The sequence below is a fragment of the Podarcis cretensis genome, assembly GCF_951804945.1.
Source record: "Podarcis cretensis genome assembly, chromosome: 17".
Lineage (NCBI taxonomy): Eukaryota > Metazoa > Chordata > Lepidosauria > Squamata > Lacertidae > Podarcis > Podarcis cretensis.
In genome coordinates this window covers 635,585-662,744 of record NC_137187.1, presented here as the reverse complement: position 1 = coordinate 662,744, position 27,160 = coordinate 635,585, and the positions used below count along the sequence as shown (strand labels likewise).

General features: G+C 46.3%; 1 protein-coding gene across 4 annotated transcripts; it reads left to right on the top strand.

Annotated features, from left to right (window-relative positions):
- The first annotated feature begins 6,943 nt into the window (after nucleotides 1-6,943).
- Nucleotides 6,944-25,971, top strand: GPR156 (G protein-coupled receptor 156). Of its 4 annotated transcripts, none has more exons than XM_079960253.1 (9): nucleotides 6,944-9,386; nucleotides 10,098-10,234; nucleotides 11,614-11,749; nucleotides 13,195-13,305; nucleotides 15,349-15,474; nucleotides 16,922-17,017; nucleotides 19,321-19,557; nucleotides 21,592-21,753; nucleotides 24,118-25,971. In XM_079960253.1, exons 1-9 carry the CDS (start codon nucleotides 9,264-9,266, stop codon nucleotides 25,402-25,404), a joined length of 2,415 nt encoding a protein of 804 aa, XP_079816379.1. In that variant the 5' UTR covers nucleotides 6,944-9,263; the 3' UTR covers nucleotides 25,405-25,971. The 4 variants fall into 4 exon arrangements, with proteins under 4 accessions (XP_079816379.1, XP_079816378.1, XP_079816380.1 ...); XM_079960252.1 differs by having other exon boundaries at nucleotides 21,589-21,753; XM_079960254.1 differs by lacking the exons at nucleotides 11,614-11,749; nucleotides 13,195-13,305 and having other exon boundaries at nucleotides 21,589-21,753.
- Nucleotides 25,972-27,160: the final 1,189 nt, after the last annotated feature.

The window sequence follows — 27,160 nt, the reverse complement described above, 5'->3', positions numbered from 1 at the left end:
ATCAAGGTACGGCTGTACAGGATTTTTAAAAGCATTGTTTCAATACATGTGGGCTTGCAACACAACTTTGATGTGTAGAGTTCTCTTCTTTGGTGTCCTAGCAAGCCAGCCATGCCCCATGGTAGAACATATGTTCCTTATGAACCCTGTTTTTTTCTTATTTCTGCCCCCCTCCCCAACCCTTCCAGTAGTCAGCCAGCATTGCATGGCAACTGAGCATGCTCAGCCCTCGCTGATCTGTCCCCCCCCCCATGTTCTTGAATTATTCTCTTGTTTATGCAAAGTTTAGGGTTCCCAAAGCTCAATGACACTTTTCTCTTGTATGTGGATAGAAGTGTTTTGGCTACATAAAGATTGCCATTCGAAAAAAAAATGTTTGCTAATTGTATACAATCTCTATAAAAGTTTCTTTACTGAATTCACTTTTTAGTTCAGTCTAAAAATAAAGTAGGGACGCGGGTGGCGCTGTGGGTTAAACCACAGAGACTAGGACTTGCCGATCAGAAGGTTGGCGGTTCGAATCCCCGCGACAGGGTGAGCTCCCATTGCTCAGTCCCTGCTCCTGCCAACCTAGCAGTTCGAAAGCACGTCAAAGTGCAAGTAGATAAATAGGTACCACTCTGGCGGGAAGGTAAACGGTGTTTCCGTGCACTGCTCTGGTTTGCCAGAAGCGGCTTAGTCCTGCTGGCCACATGACCCAGAAGCTGGACGCTGGCTCCCTCGGCCAATAAAGCGAGATGAGCACCGCAACCCCAGAGTCGGTCACGACTGGACCTAATGGTCGGGGTCCCTTTACCTTTACCTAAAAATAAAGTATAAATTTAGCTAGGCGTAAAATGGGTGCATACATTCCAAGAGGGACCAAACTAACTTGCAGTGCAGTCTTATGTTCCTTCAGAAATAAGAACTACTAAGAGCTCTGGGTGTTACTCCCAGTTAAGTGTAGTTAAGGCTGCAACTGGTAAAATTACTACTCTTTTTTCAACTAGGCCCTTGCAATATAATTAGATCTACAAAAAATTGCTAGCCGACATGTGTAGGGCTGGCTGGCTTGTGGAGGAGCCTTCATAGATGCAGCCAGTGTCAAGGAAATGAAAAGCAGCAAGACAAATTAAGTAGCTGTGAAAGTTCAGCCACAAGGCAGGTAGGCTGAAGTAAATCAATTGATTTTTGGTTTATTGCTAAGTTCAACAACCTAATCTTTTGTCAGTTCTGTTTGGCTTACTTCTTCAGACAAGCTTCCGGAAAACAAATCCCAATGCAGGTATGGAAGCTGATCTGCACCTTCCACAGCGAAGAGAACAAATAATTATACCAAAACAAAATAAAAAAATTCCTTCCAGTAGCACCTTAAAGACCAACTAAGTTAGTTCAACCAACACGGCTACCTATCTGTAAATAATTATACGTCTGTCTATCCTTCAGCAATTCTGTGATTAGGCTAGGCTTTCTCTTCTTACATTATTTCAGTTCTACAGGTTTTAGCAGCATGCTTGTTTGCTTGCCATATTACCAACTTACCATTTATTTTGCATTTTCAAAAATAAAGAAGATTTTGTCCTTGTTTTTTTAAAAAGTCAGCGGCTACACCTCTCCCCCCCCCCCACCTCTACTCTCCCCCTGGACCATGAAAGCACTTTGCAGTCATAAGCAAAAGGAAATATAGATTACAGAACCGTGCCTGCACTGGGGTGAATAGCAATGAAAATGACCACAATGTCCTCATAAGGCCTGAAATTTGTGTGGGTGGGTCAGTCGAACTACCCCAAAGCATTGCTACAGATCAGAAGACTTGGAAGCAACCTTTAGGCAAGTTGCATTTCAATCTTATTTTTTGTAAGATGTTTTGAGGACCCATCTAGGTCAACAGGTTGAGTAAAAAAAATCAGAAATGGTTGTTACCTAATGGGAACAGATGGCTACATACAACAACATCTTGCATGGAACATAATATGGATGTACCCTATTGAATATACCTACCTCCCCATTCCTCTGTTCAAAAGTGCAGCCACCTGGATTGACTTTAACTTTTAAAGAAACAGTGACTGGGAGGGAATCGTAGAACTGTAGAGTTAGAAGGGACCCTGCGGATCATCTAGTCCAACCCCTGCAAGGCAGGAATCTGCAGCTGTCCCACACGGGGATCCAGCCTTCAACCATGGCGTTATCAGCACCATGCTCTAACTATACCTCTTACCTCTTTTAATTATTGCCAACCTATAGGATTTGATCAGTTGTGGGTTAAAAAAAAAAATCCTTAAATTTATAGTTGCCATATTACCATGTCAGATAGAAGCGATACATTTGTAATACTGTCTTGCTAACATTAATTCCAGTGTTGAGGTTTTTTCCCGGTGAATCAAAAGAGAGATACGTATCCCTGCTTTGCTGAGTGTGGTGTTCCATGTGCTGCAGAACAAGAAACCAGCAGAGTAGATTTTTCTCTTCAGCACTGTGAACAGATCTCCGAATGATTCAGAGGAGGTAACCGTGGAGCCGAACACCTGCTTCTATTCAGCAAAAATGGACATTAAATATTTCAGTAGACTGGGAAGCTCAGGGGACCAGACAGGAATAGATCACATTTCCTAATAATAAAGTGACTTACCGAGTGGATGATCTGCAGTTTGTCAGAGGCATCTTAAGATCCCTAGTAGATAAGTCAACGAAGTCCTTCCATGTGTGCTTTTGAGCAGAGGAGTAGCCACGGTAAGTAGGTTAGATTACGAGGAACAGTTAAAGTTATTTCTGAAAACGTTTTTCTCTGCAATTAGTAATACAACAAAACAATGTAATGAAAAGAATGGCTTAGTCTAATGAGAAGATGATGCTAGGGAAACAAGTGACTGCACCCGAAACGTGAGAAGCACTAGTTAGACATGGGACGAGGGACCAGTGTTAGTGCTCTTATTTATATCGAAGGACCAAAATAATACATTAACATAGAAGGGGATATAATGGGACACTAAGTAACAGCAAAAATACTGGAAAGGGATATATACACGCAGGACGCAGGTGGCACTGTGGTCTAAACCTCAGAGCCTAGGGCTTGCCGAGCGGAAGGTTGACAGTTCGAATCCCCGCGACGGGGTGAGTTCCCATTACTCTGTCCCAGCTCCTGCCAACCTAGCAGTTCAAAAGCACGTCAAAGTGCAAATAGATAAATAGGCACCACTCCGGCGGGAAAGTAAACGGCGTTTCCGTGCTCTGCTCTGGTTCGTCAGAAGCGGCTTAGTCATGCTGGCCACATGACCCGGAAGCTGTACGCCGGCTCCCTCGGTCAATAAAGCGAGATGAGCGCCACAATCCCAGAGTCGGTCACGACCGGACCTAATGGTCAGGGGTCCCTTTACCTTTACATATATATATATGCATGACAGATTGCTGTGAGAGGAGGAGCAGTGTGAGTGTAGGTAATTTCAATGCGCAGTGGTACATCTTTAAAGCTTTAATGTGTAGTGATACATCTTCATAACTTCTATTAATGATCAAGCTGATAGGATATCTCCTCCTTTGGCACACAGTAATTTATAGTTGGGCCTGTTAAGATGAGGCCTGTGTAATTTGAAAAAGGGATGATTAAAGATAGATGGGGATAATTTTTCAGCTCTGTCATGCCATCGAGGGCTGGAGGTAATTCAGCTCTCGAATAACGTGCAATATACACAACACAACTTGCTTTGTTTTATGTAAAAAACTTCTGTTAATAGAGCTGTGGTGAAGGAAGATTACAAGAGGGCAATTGCATTTGCTTTTTAAGTTCCCAAAGCTGAATTATGAACACGAAGTGTTTACTTTTGAAAAAGCAAATATTGTTTAAACTTCAAATACAGTGTGATGTGGACTTCTTGGGAGCTGAGGGGCAGTTGTTTTGGGAATGTTGGTTGGTTCTAACAGAGGTGCTATTTTGCTGATCTTTTAAGTTCTCAAGACCATGAGATGAGACTTTGTTTAACTGATGGGATCGTGCCCATAAATGATCATTGCTGATTATGTCAGTCACTGGTGTATAATATAAGCATTGTCACATAGGAGTCCGTGACTAAGTCACTTGTGCATGTAGCAGTCTCAGCAGCAATTGAGGTGCTGGATTGAGAATAACAATTACCAAGCCAGCTTCAGTTGGAATTGCCAGCTATAGAAGTGCAATTTGATGGGGAAACTCCTGCCTCTCTTGCAGCAAAGCTGCTCCGCCCTCTTTTCCCCTTCCTTCCTTCCAAACAAACAAAACCAGTCACAGCTGCAAAGTTAATAGTTTTATCAAGGTACCAAGAGGGCCCATTGTGCACCCAACAGCAAACAGAGCCTTTCCCTCAGCTGCTGGAACAAAAGAAGTGGACTTTAAAAGGCAACACGATACCACAAAACAATGAGCATAGGACAGGTGAGAGCTGTAATCGATAGTAGACCGTGTGCAGTGGGAAGTTGCCTGGTGGAATTTGAGAACATCAGTCGATACAGAGCTGTCATCCCCTTCCTAAGGGGACGCGGGTGGCGCTGTGCTCTAAACCGCTGAGCCTCTTGGGCTTGCCAATCAGAAGGTCAGTGGTTCAAATCCCCGCGACAGGGTGAGCTCCTTTTGCTCTGTCCCAGCTCCTGCCAACCTAGCAGCTTGAATGCACACCGGTGCAAGTAGATAAATAGGTACCACCCCGGCGGGAAGGTAAACAGCGTTTCTTTGCGCTCTGGCTTATGTCACAGTGTTCCATTTCACCAGAAGCGGTTTAGTCCTGCTGGCCACATGACCCGGAAAGCTGTCTGTGGACAAACACCAGTTCCCTTGGTCTGAAAAGCGAGATGAGTGCCGCACCCCATAGTTACCTTTGACTTGACTTAACCATCCAGGGGTCCTTTCCCTTTTACCTCTCCTAAGCCTGTACATGTCCTGCTTTAGTATTACACAACCTTACACGTTTACCGGTGTAAACCTTGGAGATGGGGTTTTTGGGTAGAAATAAAAGTGGAGAGTTTACTGGCTGCTGCAGTTAGATTCCCATGTGTGCTTGGTCATATTTGTCATGAGTCTTTTACCATTTACTCTCTAGTCACTGGTCTACCCTTACATGGTTCTTCAGAATACCAAGGAGCTGACAGGTCGGTCAGGGGTGTTTGGCCGTGATATAATAATAATAATAATAATAATAATAATAATAATAATAATAATAATAATAAATATTTTTATACCTCACCCATCTGGCTGGGTTTCCCCAGCCACTCTGTATTGACAGCCCAGGTCATCTGCCCATGACCCAAGGCCTTAGGAGGAAATCCCCCCCCCCATCTCAGAAAACAATCATCATTGATAACAGTGATATACCACTTAATATGCAGCATGCAACAAATACTGTACAAATAAATACATCATTAGAAACAGAGAAGCCATCAATAAAATATTCAGTTAAAAAAGGTAAAGGGTAAAGGGACCCCTGACCATTAGGTCCAGTCATGACCGACTCTGGGGTTGTGGCGCTCATCTCGCTTTATTGGCCGAGGGAGCCAGCGTACAGCTTCGGGGTCATGTGGCCAGCAGGACTAAGCCGCTTCTGGCGAACCAGAGCAGCGCACGGAAACACCATTTACCTTCCCACCAGAGTGGTACCTATTTATCTACTTGCACTTTGACATGCTTTCGAACTGCTAGGTTGGCAGGAGCAGGGACCGAACAATTGGAGCTCACCCAGCCGCGGGGATTCAATCTGCCAACCTTCTGATTGGCAAGTCCTAGGCTCTGTAGTTTAACCCACAGCACCACCCGCGTCCCTAAAATATTCAGTTAAGCACAAATAAATAATAAAACGCAATAATGTGAGGCAACCCCGGAGCCCAGCAAATCCCTGCTTAAATACATGGGTCATAGAAGTGTCCGAGGCTATGCTAGCCCCTTTCTGACTCCTCTCAAGCCTAGTTGGGGTGCTGTCCGAAGAAACCTGCTGGAGAGGCAGATAATGGCACTGGCTGGATCATCTCGCGGGAGATGGGGAGAAAGAAAGTTCCCTGGAATCTTCTGGTGGAGAGATCTCATAAGGGACTAGACTAGCAAAGGATTTCTCTAACTCGCAGCAGCAGCAGCAGCAGCAGCAGCAAAACGTCTCTGCAGCCCCCATGCGGCTGAAATGAAGGCGATGGATTGGAGAGGGGGTGGTACCCAGGAGGTATTTTGCTTTGTTTTGCGGAGTCTGCCAAACTGGACTCGGGGGCTTTGATTCCCCAACGGGGTCCCCTTTCCGGCTCTTGATCTCTGGGCAGCAGCAGCAGCAGCAGCAGCAGCAGCCCAAGTTTGGATCTGGGTGCGCGGGAGGCGCCCGCCCTTCCCTTCTGCTCTGAGGATCTGGAGCTGGTGGGGCGACCAGGAACCCGCTTCAGGCTCGTCTTCTGCAGTGCAGCCGAGGTTGCCACCCCCCCAGCCCCTCCCATGCTTGGAAGAAGCGACCGTCCTCCTTCCCACCCATTCTTCCTCCTGCGCCCCGCTCCCGGGCCGGAGGGGTCCAGCTCTGGCGCGCCCTCGAAGCGCGCGGCCGCCGGGCTGCTTGGGGAAACTTGCGCACCCTTCCTGCATTTCGCCCCCCAACCAGGTAAGAAGGATGGACTTTTCTTGCGCTGCCTGGTCGAGGGTGGAGGGTGGAGGAGGAATGACCATCTTTAGCCTGGATAAAAGAGGAGATATGATAGCCATCTTCCAATATTTAAAGGGGCGCACTGCAAGCTTGTTTTCTCCTGCTCCAGAGCGTAGGACTCAAACCAATGGCTTCAGGAGTTTCCGACTCAACACCAGGAAGAACTTTCTGACAGTAAAAGGTGGTGGACTCTTCTTCCTTGGTGGTTTTTAAGCAGAGGTTGGGTGGCCCTCTGTCCTGGATGCTTTAGATGAGATTCCTGCATTGCCGGGGTTGGACTAGATGACCCGTGGGTCCCTTACAACTCTTCAATTCTGTGACCATGCTCACCTTGGTGTGCATCCTTACCCTTCGCGGCTGGTGGGGCTCCAGGAGGATCTGCAGAACTCCTTGCAGCATGACTTTCATTCACCTTCTCCCGTTTGGCCGTGAAACAAGGACACTACTCCCCACCTAACTGGCTCCAATGACCTCATCAGTAGTGGGGAAAGCTTTTCTCACCTGGATCAATAGCTGGCCTGCCTAGTTGAGTAAGGGTTAATGTATGTGTGGCATGATGGACCTTTTAGGAAGGGACGGGGGGGGGGGGCATACCTGCTCCATCCCCTCTTCCAAATTTAGATGCACCACAACCCTGTGATGTGGGTTAGACTGAGAGAGAGCTACCCATCCAAGGTCATCCAGAAGTTTGAACCCAGGTCTCTCCCCTCCAAGTCAGGTCCTCTGACCACTACGCCAGACTGGTTGTCTGGACTTCATTTTGCTCACTTTATAAGCATCAGTTTCTCTCAAGGTGGATGGCTGGTGCCTTGCTGCTTACCTCACAAGGCTGCTGTGAAGTGGGGACATTATATTCTGCGCTCTCCCGCCCCCCTTATGTACCACGACAACGGAAGAGGGCACAACTTTCTCCCCTTCTTTCTTTTCCAATAATGGAAGTCCAGGTGTGAGGCATGTTACCTGGCCAAAGCTGTCCAATGGAACTGTTCCAAATCTTCTCCATCTCACCCCTCAAATGGTAATTTAAACCTTTGGTGGCTTTTTGATGTACAGCACTTGAATCTGCTTTGACTTGGACACTCCATTTGTCCAGCCATAATTTTCTTTCAGGGTCAGCTAGTTGCTTGTGTCTTGATGAATTTCGGTTATTGTAACAATATTAAAAAAAATTCCTTCCAGTAGCACCTTAGAGACCAACTAGGTTTGTTATTGGTATGAGCTTTCGTGTGCATGCACACTTCTTCAGATACACACAAAAGCTCATACCAATAACAAACTTAGTTGGTCTCTAGGGCGCGACTGGGAGGAATTTATTTATTTTGTTTCGACTATGGCAGACCAACACGGCTACCTACCTGTAACTTCGGTTATTGTAGACTGAGATCTTGACAGTGTGCTGGGAGGAGCACTGTTGCCTGTTGCCTCTGTGCTTGACCATTGTCCATTTTGGCTTATTACGCAAGGCCAGTTAATGCTTTGCACACACACACACACACACACACAGAGAGAGAGAGAGAGAGAGAGAGAGCGCTTTGAAAGAGGCAAACATGAAAGACCACTCCTAACCCATTCTTCCCTGGACCAAGACTTTTTGAAAAGAAGCATAAAGACATGGCGTGTGTTTGTGTGGAACAGAGGCTGTAGCTCAGTGGCAGAGAACATGCTTAGCATACAGAAAGGTCCAGGTTCTATCCCTGGTGTACTCCTCCCTGGGACTGAAGCTGAGAGAGGCTGACCTAAGGCCATTGAATGAGTGCAGGGCAGCAGTGGCAGGTGGTCATTGGACTAGGGGGACTGGGCAAGTTGTCTAAATGTTCCCCTGGGGCCACCTTCCCAAAGCCCAGGAAGCTTGGGCATGGCTTAGGGAGGGAGATGCAATGCTCCGATGGGTCCAAGAGCCTTCCTGCTACCTTCCCAAAGCCTGGAAAGCTTCTGCCCAGCTTGGAGTGGGAGGTTTGATGCTTATACATCAGGACATCACGTGCATGGCGTCCCTGTCCCCCACAGACTCACAAGCTGACACCTCTGGCCCTAACTGTCCCCCTATGAAAAATTTCACCGCACACCTCTGCATGGCAGAGATCCCAGAAACACAGAATTGTAGAGTTGAAAGGGACCACGAGGATCATCTGGTCCAACGCCCTGCGATGCAGGAACGTTTTGCCCGATGTGGGGCTCAAATCCATGACCCTGAGATCAAGAGTCTCGTGCTCCGCTGACTGAGCTACCAGGTGGGCAAGTCAGAGACCTCCTCATTCATACCTCAGCCAGGCCACCCCACCAGTTCTTGAGTGAGCCACATTCTATACAACGACCGCCTGCCTGGACACACGTAACTAGGAGAAACCACAAATGCTACCACCACCCTGATTCACACAATAATTATGGTATATCATCAGAGTTGGGTGAGACGTAGCAAAGAGTTCCAAACCAAGTTTCAAGTTGGCTCCCATGAGCAAGTTGACTTTGATTGTTAACTTATTTGCTGCCATGTTTCTGTCACTGTTTTGCTTATGATCAACCCTCCCTCCCCCTTTTCAGGACGCCCTAGAGGGGAGGAATTTGTTGCACATCTTGCTTGCTGCCACTGGATATACCTAATCTTGAGTTTATTGGGACTGCGACACGGTAAATTGCACTGCCCAGACAATGTGGTTGAACGAAGGCTTTCAATGCGCCGTGGAAACGGGATTCAATTACTCTAACCAGTGCGATAACACCCAGGAACAGCAGCAGCAGAAGACTGTGCAGGACCTCTGTACTATAACAATTGTGGGTAAATGTATAAGGAAAGAGTTACAACTTTTAATGTTATTTGAAGTAAATATATGCCAGTTTAAAATGTGTGTGTGGGGGGGTTGGATTCTTATAATGTTAGGATGGAAGAGCATTTTGAGCTGAACCAGAGTCAAGCAACTTTATCCCCAAAGTGGGGGACTTCCAACATATATCAAAACATTATTAAACATTTAAAAGCTTCCCTAGACAAGGCTGCCCTCAGATGGCTCAGGGGTTGGATAACTCCATACCCTCCAACATTTCTCCGATGAAAATAGGGATTTCCTAAGGAAAAGCGGGACATTCTGGGATCAAATGAGAAACCAAGATGGCTTCTGTAAATCCAGGATTGTCCCTGGAAAATAGGGACACTTGAGGGTGTGCATTCTGTTTGTGGATATTAATTATTTCTGGTTTTCCTGAGATGGCTAATATAGCTCTTAAATTATGCTGCTTCGAGTTAAGTAGGTTCCCCCCCCCCACCTCATCTGTCTTTGGGACAAAGGGGTCCTTACTATCAGTGGCGTAGCGTGGGTTATCAGCACCCGGGGCAAGGCAAGTAATTTGCGCCCCCTAACCCATGGATTTCCGCCCCCTAACCCGTGGATTTCCCTAACCCCCAGAAGTTGCGCCCGGTGCGGGCGGCCCCCCCTGCACCCCCCACGCTACGCCACTGCTTACTATCTCCCATCTGTCTTTCCTCAGACATCCTCTGACAGCAGCTGTAAGAACTTCTCCCCCTTTTCAGCTGCCATCCTGGGCATTGCATGGGTCTTCCCTACCAGTGGAGTCCTGCTCAGTTTCTTCTTTCTCATCTTCACAATTCACTTCAGAAAGAACAGGTAAGGCCAGAAATATATTGTGGTCATGTTTTCAGTAGCTGGTCAAACTGCTCTTTTGCTATCATATACAGTATAGAAAGGCATTTTTTCCTCTGAACATTTGAAAATTAGCTTTAAAAAGAGCAGAATATATCATGTTGTGCAAACTGCATGCTTGTCTACATTTACACTGCAGATATTTAACAACAAATATTCCCAAGGTTGCCACAGGTTAATAAAATTGTTTTTAAGTCAGCAAGTAAAACAATGAATATAAAACGGTTTAGAACAAATTCAGAACAAACATTAGAAAATGCTTCCATTGATGGCTGGAGGTCTGGGAGGAATGAAAAGGTGTTTACGTGTCTCCAAAAGGACAACTTCAGATGCAAAATGTGAAAACTTTGCAAAGAGGTTTAAGTGTGTCTTCTGCTGTGCAGGAGCTGAAGTTCAGGAACTTCTTCTTCTTCTCTACTGAATTTATATACTGCCCTAAACCCAGAGGTCTCAGGGCGGTTCACAGAAAAGATCAACATAAACTTACTAAGAATCCTCATCCTAGGGACTTCCTACGAAAAAGGGGGACATTCTGGGATCAAATCAGAAACCGGGATGGCTTCTGTAAATCCAGGTCTGTCCTTGGAAAATAGGGACACCTGGAGGGCCTGGAAGGGTTTGTGGTGATTTTATGTGTTCCTTTTTGGTGGGGAGAGACCCCCTATTTTGGAAACTGCACCTGAGCCCCCAACCACTTTAATCCAGCCTTGCTACTAAGTCATGTCATTTGCGATATTCAAGTGCAGTGTTACCATTTTGCTGTATCAGTGTGGTGACAACACCCAAAGGTACATCTTCTTTTCATCAATGATGCTGTGGAAGAGATGAACCAGCGCCTTGGACCAGTAAAGGGGTGGTTGAGGGCCAACCAACTAAAGCTCAATCCTTGTAAGATGGAGATGTTTTGCTTTCAGAGATAGTATTGGGCCTCCTTTGGATGACGTTGCCAACTTCCTTAGGGATCAGGTCTGCGGTCTGAGGTGCTATTAGACCCAGCCTCTAGCTCTGGAGGCCCAGTTGTCTTCAGTGGCAAAAAGCAGTGGGGAGCATTGAAAAAGGACTTATCAGATAAAGCATAGCAAGAGGGGGAAATTATTGCATTACATGGGTTGTAAGACTGGGGCAAGCCTAACTTCTCTATCCAAGGGAAGCTTGGATAGCTCCCTTGGTTAGAACATGGTGCTGATAACTCCAAGGTTGCAGGTTCGATCCCTGTACGAGACAGCTGCATATTCCTGCGTTGCACTAAATGATCCTCAGGGGCCCTTCCAACTCTACAGTTCTATGGTTCCTCTTTCATAACCCTTGCCTCCATGTTTTCTTATCTCCTTTGTCTGCTGGAGGATCGTGAAAATGTCCAGTCCTAACCTGAACCTAGTGACCCTGCTGGGCAGTGGCTTGACCTACAGTAGCGCTTACCTCTTTGGAGTTGAAAGACATATTTCATTGACCAGGTCATCCCTGGAGATGCTGGTTCAGGTGGGTGAAAGCCAGAGGCGTGGCTCACGGGGCATTGTTCTTGTGGGGACAGTTTTATATTGCAAATTAGGCAGAATTCAAAGCGGTACGTGGACAAATGATGCATGCGCACACAGATCAATCCTGCCCCATAGTTCCCCTTCAGAAAGAACTCTTCCAGAATGTCCAACTGTTCTTTCAACTCCTAAAGTGTAACATTCCAAGGCATGGTCTGAAGGAATGTGATGCAATAACCTTGCAGAAACTAAGCAGGCTTGGTTCTATTGGCATCTGGGGGGGGGGGGGGGGGGAACTGCCTGGGAATCCTATGTAGCCTATGTTGAGAGAAGAAGAGTTTGGACTTGATATCCCGCCTTTCACTCCCTTTAAGGAGTCTCAAAGCGGCTCACATTCTCCTTTCCCCTCCTCCCCCACAACCAACACTCTTTGAGGTGAGTGGGGCTGAGAGATTTCAGAGAAGTGTGACTGGCCCAAGGTCACCCAGCAGCTGCAGGTGGAGGAGCGGAGACGCGAACCCGGTTCACCAGATTACAAGTCTACCGTTCTTAATCACTACACCACACTGGCTCTCAGATAAATATCTGAGAGATGTAATAAATAGTTTTTGAGAGCCAGTCCAATGTAGGGAATAGAGCGTTGGACTGAAACTGGGGTTATAATCCTCATTCAGCCATGAAACCCACATTTCAACACCTTCCATTGCATGAAATCTTGAATAATATCTACTATGCCAAAAATAATAATGACATGCGCAACTCAGTATCTCAAAACCAAACAGTCTGAATATTCCTAAAATAAGTCCATGAAAACAACTCTCTATGTATATACTTGTGCTAGTGGGATCCCAATGGAACAACAAGATACCCAGATTTCAATCTCTGTTTTTGAAAAGAGCAAACTGCCGTTCTAAGGCTGGAGCTGACCTGTTTGGTGGAGCATTGATTGCCATTGTATTGTTCCTTTTCGGTCCAACCAGAAGAAGAGTTACGAAACACACACTGAAATCCGGGTATCTTGTTGTTATTTTGGCATTGTGTATATTATTTAAGATTTCCTGGACTAGAAGTTGTTGAAATGTCATACACTATTAATGAATTTCTGTAAATCAGCATACAGAGTTGTTTAGTTTGTGATTTACCTCTTTGTATTCCTTGGGTGTGGGATTGAGCTCAGCAGCCGTTCCCCATTACCAGGCTCCTGGCATTGGCTCCCAAGATGTGAACAGGACCAGGAACGGGATAACCTTGTTAGTGGCAGTGAAGAGAATTAGTGGGATCACACTTCTTCTGTCCTTGTGGCAGAGTGGCTGCCATTATTTTTAAAAGCTACAGGGGATCTTGAGTACAAATATCCCATGTTTATCTTGAAACTTAGCTTTATGGACCTCTGTGTTTTTATTTCTCTCTCTCTCCTTCTCCTCCACAACCCAACGCACACCCCTACAGGTGAGAATCAGCTTGTTGTGTATTGGGGCCTCTCTGGCTTTTGGCCCCATTCTAGGGAAAAGTTGGCGGTTGTATAAAGTGTTCAGTCGGCAAGTTCCAGACAAGAGAGTGGTGAGTTCTTACAATGTACATTCAGCTGTCAGAAACAAATAAGACGGGGCCACAGTTATTGGGACTGAAAGATACATGTTGGAAGTAATCCCCATGTCTGGGGCCAGATTCAGTGGCCCCAGGGAGACCTGCTACCTGGAGGAAGCAGACCTCACCTAGGGATGCCCCCTCACTCCTGTCAGTGGAACTTTCCTTCAGCAGTGCTGGGCTCAGAACATGGCAGGTGGTTGTAGAGGCTGGCAGTATTTTCAGATTAGTTGGCCGTTCCTTGAATTCCCACACAGCTTTCAGCCTCGTGCCGGGAAGCTGTACTGACCACTCAAAGTAGATAAGTAAAGGTAAAGGACCCTTGGACAGATACGTCCAGTCAAAGGCAACTATGGTGTTGTGGCACTTATCTCGCTTTCAGGCCGAGGAACCCAGTGTTTGTCCACAGACAGCTTTCCGGGTCATGTGGCCAGAAGGACTAAATAGCTTCTGGCACAGCAGAACACTGTGATGAGTGCCAGAGCGCACCGAAATGCCATTTACCTTCCTGCCGCAGCAGTACCTATTTATCTACTTGCGCTGTGGTGTCTTTAGGATATATGATTTATTTGCACATATAAAGCCTGAGCCTGATGGAGGGGTGCCCAGGATTCTGTCCCTCCCATGGCTTCTGCTGACTTGGATTCAAACTGGCAGCCCACATTACTCTGACCGGGCCCCACCTTTTTCCAGCTTGCAAACTGCAACTATCTTTTCCTTTGCTTACATCAGGCAAAACTCCAGTTACAGATAGGTAGCTGTGTAGGAGAACACTTCAATCTCCCAGGAGAACAGTAGGAGAACACTTCAATCTCCCAGGAGAACAGTAGGAGAACACTTCAATCTCCCAGGACATTCTATACAAGATCTCAAAGTAGCTGTTCTATTACAAAGGAATTTCAGAAATAGACTGGAAAGAGAAGCTGCTGAATTGCAACATTACCAAACTTAAAACCATGGAGAGACCTGGTCTGAACAAAGACATTGGATTCTTATCTCATTATACATTACAAAGCCATTTTTCACCTTCTCACCCCTTGCTTTTTCTTGTAAGACCTATTGCAGTCGTTAAGAGTCGTCAACAGGCTCATCACAGCTATCTGCCAATCACCCAATCCCACCACCCTTCTAATACCCCTCCCCACCTTCTCACTATATAGAAGGGTCTGGTGACTTCTGTTTCAGTGTATCTGAAGAAGTGTGCATGCACACGAAAGCTCATACCAAGAACTAACTTAGTTGGTCTTTAAGGTGCTACTGGAAGGAATTTTTTTATTTTGTTTTGACATCAGGCAAATCTGCAATCCCAAAAACACTACCACTGATCTTGATCTTCTACCTAACTCTGAGGTCAGGGAAGGGCTTCACCCATTTTCCTACTGGTGCAGTTTTAGCTTTGCTGACGACTCCCTTAATGGGCGATCACCCTCCCTTTGTGCTCTTTTAATGGTCCATCTTGCCAGGCAATTACTTCATCAGGAAGCCAGTCTGGCTTATATTTTAACATGGCTTATATTTTAACATGCTAAATTCAGCATCTGGCACTCAGAAATTAGAAGGGGAGTCCAGGCACTATAAAGAATTTGTTTTCTGTGGTGTTATTTTGTCATCTCACTCTTTTTGGTATTTGATAACAAAGGAAAGATTAGCTGGTCCTGATTTCTGGCTATGTTCTCTAGTCTTGTTTATCTCAGTACTGTACAGTGGTGCCTCGGGTTACATACGCTTCAGGTTACAGACTCCACTAACCCAGAAATATTACCTCAGGTTAAGAACTTTGCTTCAGGATGAGAGCAGAAATCATGTGGCGGCAGCAGGAGGCCCCATTAGCTAAAGTGGTGCTTCAGGTTAAGAACAGTTTCAGGTTAAGAACGGACCTCCGGAACGAATTAAGTTCTTAACCCGAGGTACCACTGTATATGGTTTTGGGGGAAACTCCTCTGTGTGCACAAAAGATGAACTGCGATATTGACACAGCAGATGACAAAGTGAGCAAGTTGGGCGTCTCTTTTACAGATTATCAAAGATTTCCAGCTGCTGGTGATGGTGTCTGTGTTAGTGTTGGCGGACATTATCCTGCTCTTGATATGGATGTTCGTGGATCCAGTCCAGTGTCTCCAAAGTCTCAATGCAGATCTGAAGGTAAGATGAGGAGGGAGTGCAGGTTGGATGTCTGGACATACATTGTGAACATGGGTGCATCACTAAGAGAAAGCTGTGCACCCTCCAACTTTCAAAATATGAAAACAAGGAAAACTCTGCCCCACATACAGTACTTGGGTGAGGTCAAGTTGGAGCTTAATGATATGGGGTTGGGGGAGCGTTGAGTTTGAAGATAGAGCCAATGCAATCACTGCTGTAAATGTGCTATAAATGAGAATTTAAGGCAGACCTTGAGCAGATAATTCCCTAGGCAAACCTCAGATTATTGAGTTACAAAACACATATGTAACCCATTGCTGTGGAATTTAGCTTGTATAATTAGGTATTTTAGGACACACTTTTTTGTTGTTGTTGTTACAGAACAGTGACTATCAGAGAGAAGGGACTACTAGCCAAGCTGCTTAGTAAATCCATGCCAGAGAATTATTACACGCAAACTTCAACAGGCTTTTGTACAGCACTGTTCCCATTTTACAGTTCGGGAATATAGAGGATGAAAGATTAAAAATGCCGGCTAATTAGTAGATTCATCACACAGAAGGAGCCTAATGACGACCATTCTGTTTTACAAATGGGAAACAAGGAGGCTAAAGAAAGCAGTGGCTGAAGTGGGTGTGATTGTGGTTGCTTTCAAACTAGCTGTTCAGTACGCACTCAGCTTGATCAGCTTGTGGAGAGTTTAGATAATGTGCATCAAAGCAGGTGTTATCCGGCTTGACAGTGCATTTTCCCGTCACTTTTCTTATCGCAAAATGCATTATATTTTGGGGAAGCAGGTTTGTTGTGTAAAAGCTCCAAATATGCTTTAATAGTGCAGCCTGAATTTGCCAGGATAGGATTGAATCCCACCTGAAAATAGTGACAATGTAGATGTTGCCAGTGGGACGCAGGTGGCACTGTGGGTTAAACCACAGAGCCTAGGGCTTGCCAATCAGAAGGTCGGCGGTTCGAATCCCCACGACGGGGTGAGCTCCCGTTGCTCGGTCCCTGCTCCTACCAACCTAGCAGTTCGAAAGCACGTCAAAGTGCAAGTAGATAAATAGGTACCGCTCCGGCGGGAAGGTAAACGGCGTTTCCGTGCGCTGCTCTGGTTCGCCCGAAGCGGCTTAGTCCTGCTGGCCACATGACCCGGAAGCTGTACGCTGGCTCCCTTGGCCAGTAAAGCGAGATGAGCGCCGCAACCCCAGAGTCGGTCACGACTGGACCTAATGGTCAGGGGTCACTTTACCTTTATAGATGTTGCCAGTGATTGCAGCAAGCAAGCAAGCAAACAAACAATTCCAGCATATCCATGTGAATCCATTATTTGTTCCAAGTCTGATTTCAGTACTGAAGTGCAATCAGAAGCAGACATTTCAATTCTTGCATCCTGGGCATTTTGCAAATGGGAAGAAACCTTTCGTTTTGTGTTTCAATTCTCTGCTAGGTGACAGAGAGAGGTTTGACTTGCACAGTGAGCCAAGGGTACTTCTGCACATCCGCGTACTCTGATCTTTGGCTTCTTCTCTTTCTGGGATTTAAGGTATGAAATTGGTTCCAGTTTCTCGTTGATCATGGCTATTTATTTTTAGAAAATCAACCAGGCAAGGGCAAAGTGTGTGACAAACGCCATATCTCATTTGGCCCTCATACCTCCACATTTCGCAGACAAACTTTTATAACACTTGTAACTCATTGTCATACCCAGGGCTCTTCCTGAACATTGACCCCTCTGCTGGCACACATTGTAAAAGCTCTTCTCTAAGTTGTATTATAAAAAGGGACGCGGGTGGCGCTGTGGGTTAAACCACAGAGCCTAAGACTTGCCGATCAGAAGGTCGGCGGTTTGAATCCCTGTGATGGGGTGAGCTCCCATTGCTTGGTCCCTGCCCCTGCCAACCTAGCAGTTTGAAAGCACGTCAAAGTGCAAGTAGATAAATAGGTACCACTCCGGCGGGAAGGTAAACGGCTTTTCTGTGCGCTCTGACTTCCGTCATGGTGTCCCGTTGCGCCAGAAGCGGTCTAGTCATGCTGACCACATGACCTGGAAAGCTGTCTGTGGACCAACGCTGGCTCTCTCGGCCTGAAAGCAAGATGAGCGCCGCAACCCCAGAGTCGTCTTTGACTGGACTAAACCGTCAAGGGGTCCTTTACCTTTTTTTAAACCTATTATCTTATAGCAGGGCTGGTGAACCCTACTGCCTTTCCAGAGACTTCCCACTCCCACTGTTTCCAGCCACCATGGCCAATGGTCAAGACAAATGGAAGTTGTAGTCTTGCAACATCTAGAGAACCTCAGGTTTCCCATACCTGCCTTGCTTCTCTTATTGTATAGGCGCTTCCTTGCCCCTTCTGTATTTAATGCTTGCTAATTATCTGGTAAGGGACTTGGGTGGTGCTGTAGGTTAAACCACAGAGCCTAGGACTTGCCGATCAGAAGGTCGGCGGTTCGAATCCCCGTGACGGGGTGAGCTCCCGTTGCTCGGTCCCTGCTCCTGCCAACCTAGCAGTTCAAAAGCACATCAAAGTGCAAGTAGATAAATAGGTACCGCTCTGGCGGGAAGGTAAACAGTGTTTCCGTGCGCTGCTCTAGTTCGCCAGAAGTGGCTTAGTCATGCTGGCCACATGACCCCGAAGCTGTATGCCGGCTCCCTCGGCCAATAAAGCGAGATGAGCGCCGCAACCCCAGAGTCGGCCACGACTGGACCTAATGGTCAGGGGTCCCTTTACCTTTACCTTTATAATTATCTGGTAAGACTGCATGGTTGGAGGGTTCTTGGTGGGTGGCCTAATTCAGACTCTCTCCTTTCCCAACACATTGTTGCTTTCAGCTTTCCCTTTAAATCTGCAAGGGAGGAACAGATTATTGAAGGCAATTGCTGGATCATATTGGCCGAACAAATTTTAGTTTAAATCAACAGTAAAGGTGCTGACCCTGCAACAAATATGTGTTTGAATCTGATTAGGTTTCTGCAGCATGTTATACATGGGGCTGCCTCTGAAGACGGTTTGGAAACTTCAGCTGGTGCAGAATTTGGCCGCTAGTTTGCTCACCGGGGCAAGATGGTTTGAGCACATCACGCCAATCCTGGTCCAACTGCACTTGCTGCCAATTAGTTTCTGGGCCCAATTCAAAGTGCTGGTTTTGACCTATAAAGCCTTAAACAATACCCCCACCTCACACAAGTAGTTCAAAAGGCTGTAGATTGTTTAATTAGCCAACGGAGGAATGTTTTTGCCTGGTGTCTTAAATAGAAGTAAAGCAGGAAAGTCTTCCACAAGCACAGAGCCATTGGAGAAAATGTTCTTGAGTTGCCCCCCTCCATCCCTCTTGGGGGCACAAGAAGAACAGCCTCACATGATGATCCCAAGGTCCAGACTGGTTCGTATGGGGAGAGGCAGTTCTTCTGAGCCCTTGAAGGCTTTATAGATCAAAACCAGCACCTTGAATTGGGCCCAGAAACATTATTTTTGTGTTTTTATATTGTAGAGCACCCTGTGATCCTCAGAGGAAGGGTGGTACAGTGGCGTAGCGTGGGTTGTCAGCACCCGGGGCAAGGCAAGTAATTTGCGCCCCCTAACCCATGGATTTGCGCCCCCTAACCCGTGGATTTGCCCTAACCCCAGATGTTGTGCCCGGTGCAGCCAGCCCCTCCTGCACCCCCCACGCTACGCCACTGGGGTGGTATATTAATTTAATAAACACTGTAATGAAAATAATAATAAGGGGGTGGTTAATTGGAAGACGACACCTTACTAAAGTACCCACATTCTGCAAAATGCTAGAAGTCCTTCTCCTCAATTAACGCTTCTATAACTATGTGTTGTTGTTTTGTTTCACCGCAGGGCATTCTCTTGATCTATGGGGCCTACCTTGCTGGCCTGACAGATGATCTCAGCTGTTCACCTGTCAATCAGTCCCTGACCCTCATCATTGGAATAGCCATTATTTTCCTCTCAACGGGTGCTATTCTTGTGGTGAATCGTTTTTTCCACTTGTGGCACAACCTGGTCTTTGGATTTACCTCAGGAGGAATCTTTGTCTGCACATCTACAATCAATTGTTTAATCTTTATTCCACAGGTAAGAAACTGGAGGGGAGGAAGAAGTCACCCAAAACATTGCTAACTGCCCCCTGCCTCCCAGAAAAGCTCAATACGTTTTCCCAAAAATGAGATTTGTAAAGGATAGCTGAGGTGCTGGCAGTGAGCTGGGAATGAGTTACTGAGATAATTTAGCCTCAAATATGGTGGCGCTGTGGGTTAAAGCCTCAGCGCCTAGGGCTTGCCGATCGAAAGGTCGGCGGTTCGAATCCCTGCGGCGGGGTGCGCTCCCGTTGCTCGGTCCCAGCGCCTGCCAACCTAGCAGTTCGAAAGCACCTCCAGGTGCAAGTAGATAAATAGGGACCGCTTACCAGCGGGAAGGTAAACGGCGTTTCCGTGTGCGGCTCTGGCTCGCCAGAGCAGCGATGTCACGCTGGCCACGTGACCCGGAAGTGTCTCCGGACAGCGCTGGCCCCCGGCCTCTTAAGTGAGATGGGCGCACAACCCCAGAGTCTGTCAAGACTGGCCCGTACGGGCAGGGGTACCTTTACCTTTACCTTTTTATGTATAAGATAAGGACGCGGGTGGCGCTGTGGGTAAAAGCCTCAGTGCCTAGGGCTTGCCGATCGAAAGGTCGGCGGTTCGAATCCCCGCAGCGGAGTGCGCTCCTGCTGCTCGGTCCCAGCGCCTGCCAACCTAGCAGTTCGAAAGCTCACCAAAAAGTGCAAGTAGATAAATAGGGACCGCTTACTAGCGGGAAGGTAAACGGCGTTTCCGTGTGCGGCTCTGGCTCGCCAGAGCAGCGATGTCACGCTGGCCACGTGACCCGGAAGTGTCTCCGGACAGAGCTGGCCCCCAGCCTCTTGAGTGAGATGGGCGCACAACCCCAGAGTCTGTCAAGACTGGCCCGTACGGGCAGGGGTACCTTTACCTTTACCTTTATGTATAAGATAGCACTTATCTGTTTGTTAATCAACCAGTGGATAGAAGCAGCCTGTACTGTACTGTACTGTACTGTACTGTATTGTATTGTATTGTATTGTATTGTATTGTATTGTATTGTATTGTATTGTATGTAGCCAACTTTAGGGAACCTTCTGGATTGATATAGGCAGGGTAGAAGTTAAATATATACAGTGGTACCTCAGTCCTTGAACATCTCTGTTGACAAACATTTCGGTTTTCGAATGTCATAAGCCCGGAAGTAAATGCTTTGGTTTTTGAACACGCCTCAGAAGTCAAACATGCCACGCAGCTTCCGCTGAGTGCATGATCCTGAGGCCTAGCTGTCAGCTACTGAGTTTTTGGTTTTTGAACGTTTCAGAACTCGAACAGTCTTCCAGAATGGATTACGTTCGGAAACCGAGGTACCACTGTACTGGAAATCCGTTCCAAAACCAAAGCGTTCCAAAATCAAGGCGTGCTTTCCCATACATTAATCTGTTCCAGGCTTTTAAAAACAACCCCTAAAACAGCAATTTAACATGAATTTTACTATCTAACGAGACCATTGATCCATAAAATGAAAGCAATAAACAATGTACTGCAATCATACAATCAATCAGTTACATAATAGCTGAACTAGGTTCCACACAGTCACAAAAAAAACCCAAAAAAACCGCACAAAAGCAAAATAAATAGCAAAAACAGGTAGACCTCAGCATAACACTCAAAATGGAAGGGTGGCACTAAAAACGGAGCACGTTCAGCTTCTGAAAAAAGTTCGCAAACCAGAACACTTATTTCCGAGTTTGCAGTGTTTGGGCTCCAAGTTGTTCAACTTCTAAGCCATTTGAGAACCAAGGTACCACTGTATAGGATAAGAAACTTATCTGCTTGAGCAATGCCTTTTCATATTAGGAAAAAAATGAGAAAAAGGTTCAAATATGGCATTAGCTTCAGGTATGTGTTGTGTTTACAGACAGAGGCCTAAGCCTATAATGCAACTTCAGGGATAAATGTTTTTGTTTTCTTAATTCTCACTTATTTTTTCCTCTTTCCATCTTCATCATCTTTCAGTTTTCCTCTAATACAACTAATTTATAGGTCTATAATATGCTTTGATGCTCAGCAGGTCAGAAAATGGAAGGCTTTTGAGAAACAGAAAGATGACGTCAACAATATGGCCAAGTATTTTACCAGCTCAAGCAAGAACTTCCACTCTACTATGTACAGTGATGAAGAGATCTACCAGCTGCTGGGGGAAAAGAATTCCATGATGCAGCAGCTGGTAGAGGTGAGAAACTTTCGCTCAGTTGTGGCGGCAAACAGTTGCTAGCAGATAACAACACCTTGTTTAGGGGACTTTTACTGGCTGCCAGTCTGCTACCAAGCTAAGTTCAAGGTTTTTTGGTACGAAAATATCACTCACTCAATCAATCAATCTCATTTATTGGCATAAGAAAAGTGCATCATATACATGGATCAGAACACAGCACAGTTAAGGAGATACTGTATTTTTTGCTCTATAAGACTCACCTTTTCCCTCCTAAAAAGTAAGGGGAAATGTGTGTGCGTCTTATGGAGCGAATGCAGGCTGCGCAGCTATCCCAGAAGCCAAAACAGCAAGAGGGATTGCTGCTTTCACTGCGCAGCGATCCCTCTTGCTGTTCTGGCTTCTGAGATTCAGAATATTTTTTTTCTTGTTTTCCTCCTTCAAAAACTAGGTGTGTCTTATGGTCTGGTGCATCTAACTGTCTAGATATTGTGAGGAACGAAAATGGTTCTTAGGACCTATGGTGACGTAATGTCACAAGAACAAAGAACCTGCCCTGTTTGTGAGCTTTCCAGGGGTGTTCAGTTCACTGAATGTTGGATTTGACACGCGGGTAGTTTGATTCAGTGGAGCAGTTTCTATGAGAGAATGTCATTTTGCTTAAATGAAGAGATGCTCACAACATTCTGTCAAAAAACTATCCTATCTTTGAGAAGAAACCATAAGCGAATATCGCAGATGCTGTGTGTGTCTGAACCCACATGCATGTCCAGCACTACCAAGAGGTTTCGAATGTGCAACCGTTCTGAATATGTGCTTACCCTTAACTTTATGCCCCAAGAAGTTTGTTCACCAAATGAAGTAAGGTGGGTGGCAAAATGCAAAGCTTATTTATTTAATTACATATTTATAATCCACACTTCTATAAAAATATATATGAAGATGGTATACAACTCATCAGAATAAAATCAGCAAAAAGCAACAACATAAAACCATCAGTAAGTACTGATTGGTTAGAATGAAGAAAGGGAGGGATGATTCCTCGAGAAGCTCTGCTGGGAGGGAGTTTCACAAGGCAGAGCTGCTGCAGTACAGTCAAGGCTTGCTCCCTTGTGAACCTCATACTGGGGGAAACACCACGAGTGTCCCACCAGAGGACCTTGGTTATCCAGGTGGAGCATAAGCAATCAGAGGGTCCTTAATGTTCTTTGGCCGCAAGTTCTCCTCCATGGTTGCACCCCATCTATAGAACCATTGTTGTTTATTTCTTGTTAGGTTGTGAGTGGGAGAGTCATTGTTTTGTTTTCCTTCTTATTTTTTAAAAATTATGTATTGTGTTTTTATCTTGTATTCTTATGCCGTGAACTGGATTTAATAAATACATACCGTATTTTTCGTCCCATAGGACGCTCCATCCCATAGGACGCACCTAGTTTTTTGGGGGGGAAATAAAGGGAAAAAAATTTCCCTTTATTCCCCCCCCAAAACTAGGTTGGGGAACAGTGGGATGGCACCTCCCCGCTGTCCCCCGAGCTTGTGGGGCTGGCCAATTTCTGCCCGGTGGGCGGGGCGCTCTGCTTCAGGGTGCCCATGCGCCGGGCGGCAGGCTGCTATCCGCAGCCTAGGGAGCCCTGTGGGAACTCCCGCGGGCTCCCCAGGCTTGCTCATAGCTTCCTGAAGCCTGGAGAGTGAGAGGGGTCAGTGTGCAACGACCCCTCTCACTCTCCAAGCTTCAGCGAAAGCCTGTATTCGCCCCATAGGACGCACACAGATTTCCCCTTCCTTTTTTGGAGGGGAAGTGTGCGTCCTATAGGGCGAAAAATACGGTAAATAATTTTTTTATTGCTAGACAACAATTTCCAGGCTTTTAAGATCTAATGAGATTTCAGTATTGAGTTGGATATTCTGGTTTTATGTTGCTTATTTTTTATGTCTATGTGCTTGTAACTTGTACAGTAGTACCTTGGATCCCGAACACCTTGGTACTCGTCTGTTTTGGCTCCCGAATGCCGCAAACTCAGAAGTGAGTGTTCTGGTTTGCAAACGTTCTTTGGAAGCCAAACGTCCAACGCGACTTCTGCAGCTTCCAATTGAGTGCAGGAAACTACTGCAGCCAATTGGAGTCCATGCCTTGGTTGTCAAACGTTTTTGGAAGTCGAACGGACTTCCGGAATGGATTCTGTTTGACAGCCAAGGTACGACTGTACTTGTAAACGGCATAGGTAATTTACTTTGGAAGTATATGTTAAATAACTGCATATCTATTCATTCTTTCTGAATTATTCTACCTCAATTCTTCTGTATGGGTAATTAGGCCTAACTTCGTTTTTTTCCCTGCACACCCTCGCTTTGCTGACAAATTTTGCCTTGGTTTATTCAATATAGAAAGATACAGCAATTGCAACTCTTCAAGAGCAAGTGAATAATGCTAAGAAGAAGCTGATGAGACTTGTGACTGCAGAGGAAAAATACAATGCGATTGACTCTCCATTTCTTTCTTCTTCCTACTCTGCAGCCAATTGTTCTTCTGCAGCAGTTGGAAACCCAATGAGTTCTCCTTTTTCACCTGGCCAGGGGCTAAACTCAAGGCAGCATCCTAGGCTCTCACATTCACAGTGCAAACCAGGATTGCTTAGTAAAAAAGATTCCACTGAGGATCTGGAACTCACATATCAACACCAGCAGAAAATACTGCCAGAAATTGCTGTTGGGTACAGACCTCTGAATGGATGCAAGAATGTTGCTGGTCATTCAAGTGACCAAGATCAATGGTTCACCCAATATGCCACCACACTTAGTATGGTCACCCCGCAGGACCCACTCGGGCAGAGTTTTTCCACACCGAGGGAGGAAGCAAAGCCACCATGTATGCCTCAGAGGCAGCTTCCAGGGACCAGCTATGTGAGCAGTGAAAAGCTTCAGGAAATATTGCAAGAGCTAAGTATGAACCACGTTTGTATTGCCCAGATATCTCCCAGGGGACCCGAGCCAAGTGTCGATTGCAACATGTGCACACTATGGGAGCCAGAGGAGATCCAGACAGGAGAGTCTATGAAGCTTAGTCCTTGTAAGTCAAGACAGGGGAGGAAAAACCCCAGCTCCACGGCTCCTGATACTTGGCATACTGTGGACAAGGCAACCAGCAGAAGGCAAAGACGTTTCAGTGGATTAGCAGAATTTCATCAGGCTGCAGCAGGAGACACTGAGGACAGATGTTCTCTGCATCAGCCACCCTCTTTGTCATCACCGGCAGTTAAGAAAACGCTGAACTACCAGGCTGAAAACTGGTCCAAGCATTCCAGCAACGATGGGTGTGGCTGGCTGTTGGACAAGTGCCAAGGGAAGAATGGCGTGTCCACTCTTTATCTTAGCAGATCCAGGAATCTCCGTCATCATCAGAATTTCCTGACACACACAGTGCTCGGTGCTGTCCCTTCTCAGCACTTTTATCCTGATTCTGATTCTGGCAGCAGTTCCTCTGGGAGGCTGACCCATTGCGACCCCAGGCAGCGCTGTGAAGTTTGCCACGACTGCCTGTCTTCCTCTAGTGATAGCTGCATCACTGATACGGACCCCGAGTTTGGTGTGGCCCTGGACTACTGTGCAAAGCTTTATGGCAAGCGTCAACCAGTTGTGAACTTCATTGAGGATTTGGAGCCCACCTATGTGTAGGGGTTGTCAAGTCAAGAGCGCCCCCCCGACCCTGATATTTCAGGGTGGAAACCTGAGACCTAGGGGTGGCCCCTGGTCGTATCCTGGTGTGCAGGCCTCCCTCTGCTACCTTGAGGGGGGCAGACAAACCTTGAGACCAGGTCAGCCGTGGAGGTCTGGCAGGGAGGGCAGTGGCCTCCGGGGGGGGGGATGGTGTGGTCCCAGGTGCCTTTTTTTGAAGGGATTTAAGAAGCTGCCTCCCAACAAGCTCTCTCATCGAGGACAGAGACTTCTGCAGCCAAGCTGGTGCCAAATGTATTGCTCTGTTTTCCTTTGGACCACATCAGCGAGACCAAGGTGTGTGCGTGCTCTTGTCATCTGGGCAGCCCAGAAGCTCCATACACACTGCCCAGACTTGCACCCCAGAGAGAAGTGGAGTTGTCCTTTTTTTAAAAAAAGACTTTAAAAATGGTTGTCTGTGTTGCCATCTAGTGGCAATAAATCAAGAGAAACAGCTTTGTATGAAAATGGAAGACAATTGTGGGCATAATTGTGGGCTTACTGAACTTGAATCCATGCCTATCCAAATACAGTGGTACCTCGGGTTACAAACGCTTCAGGTTACATACGCTTCAGGTTACAGACTCCGCTAACCCAGAAATATTACCTCGGGTTAAGAACTTTGCTTCAGGATGAGAACAGAAATTGTGCTCCGGCGGCGCAGCAGCAGCAGGAGGCTCCATTAGCTAAAGTGGTGCTTCAGGTTAAGAACAGTTTCAGGTTAAGAACGGACCTCCGGAACGAATTAAGTACTTAACCCGAGGTACCACTGTACAGTTTTCTGTGTGGCATTTTATTAACCATGTTACATAAGAAAACTTGCTGGATAGGTAGATCCTACGGCCCTGCTATGTCATTGGCTAATGTGGAGGAACTAACACTGACATAATGTAGCTGTGATCCTAACTGCAGTGTTTATTGGATAGCATCGTTTGCGAAGCAAGCTCTGACAGCAACATGGAAGGATGGGGCTACCAACTTTTCATTTTTGTAGATCCCCTGTGCCTTTCACAGCTGAAGCAACACAACTTTCCCAATCAGCCACATGGCAATGGTGGGCTGCACAGGGGTGCCAACCTTGAATAAAATATTTGGGGAGGCTGGGTACATCACACACACATCACATGGTGCAAAGCACACACACACCATTTGAATGGCAATGTCCATCAACTTGGGGGAGGGGCAGCCCCCTTAAATATTTTATTGGGGGTGCCAAAGGGCCTCAGCCCCTAGAAGTTGGCTGCTATGTGGCAGCAGCTGTTATGTTTGTCTACAAAGCACTCTGGAAGCCCCAGGAGCCCCGTAAGGGTCGACTAAGTGGTAGCCTTCAGACAGGTTTCCAAATGGCCATTGCTGGTATAGATATTGCTTGACCTACACATCACTGAGAGTAAAGAACGTATTCTGTCTCTAGTGACTGACCTGTTTTGCGTGCCTTGGCTTTGACCTTGCAATTAAAAAAATGAGTCATGAGGCAACAGGTTGAGTTCTCCATGTTTACCAACAAAAATAGCTTGGCTTCTCATTCCTTTCATTAGTACATGACGATATTTTTTTCCAAATGAGAACCTCCTGATCTAATTGTCTGCAGCAACTTGGGGGAAGCTAGCCAGGTCTATAAATTTGGAACAATCTAGTGAAGAGGCTCATTCCATAAGTGGAGCCCCAGCTATTGAAGCATCTCAGTCCTCGTGTTGAAGCAGCGAGCCAAGGTAGC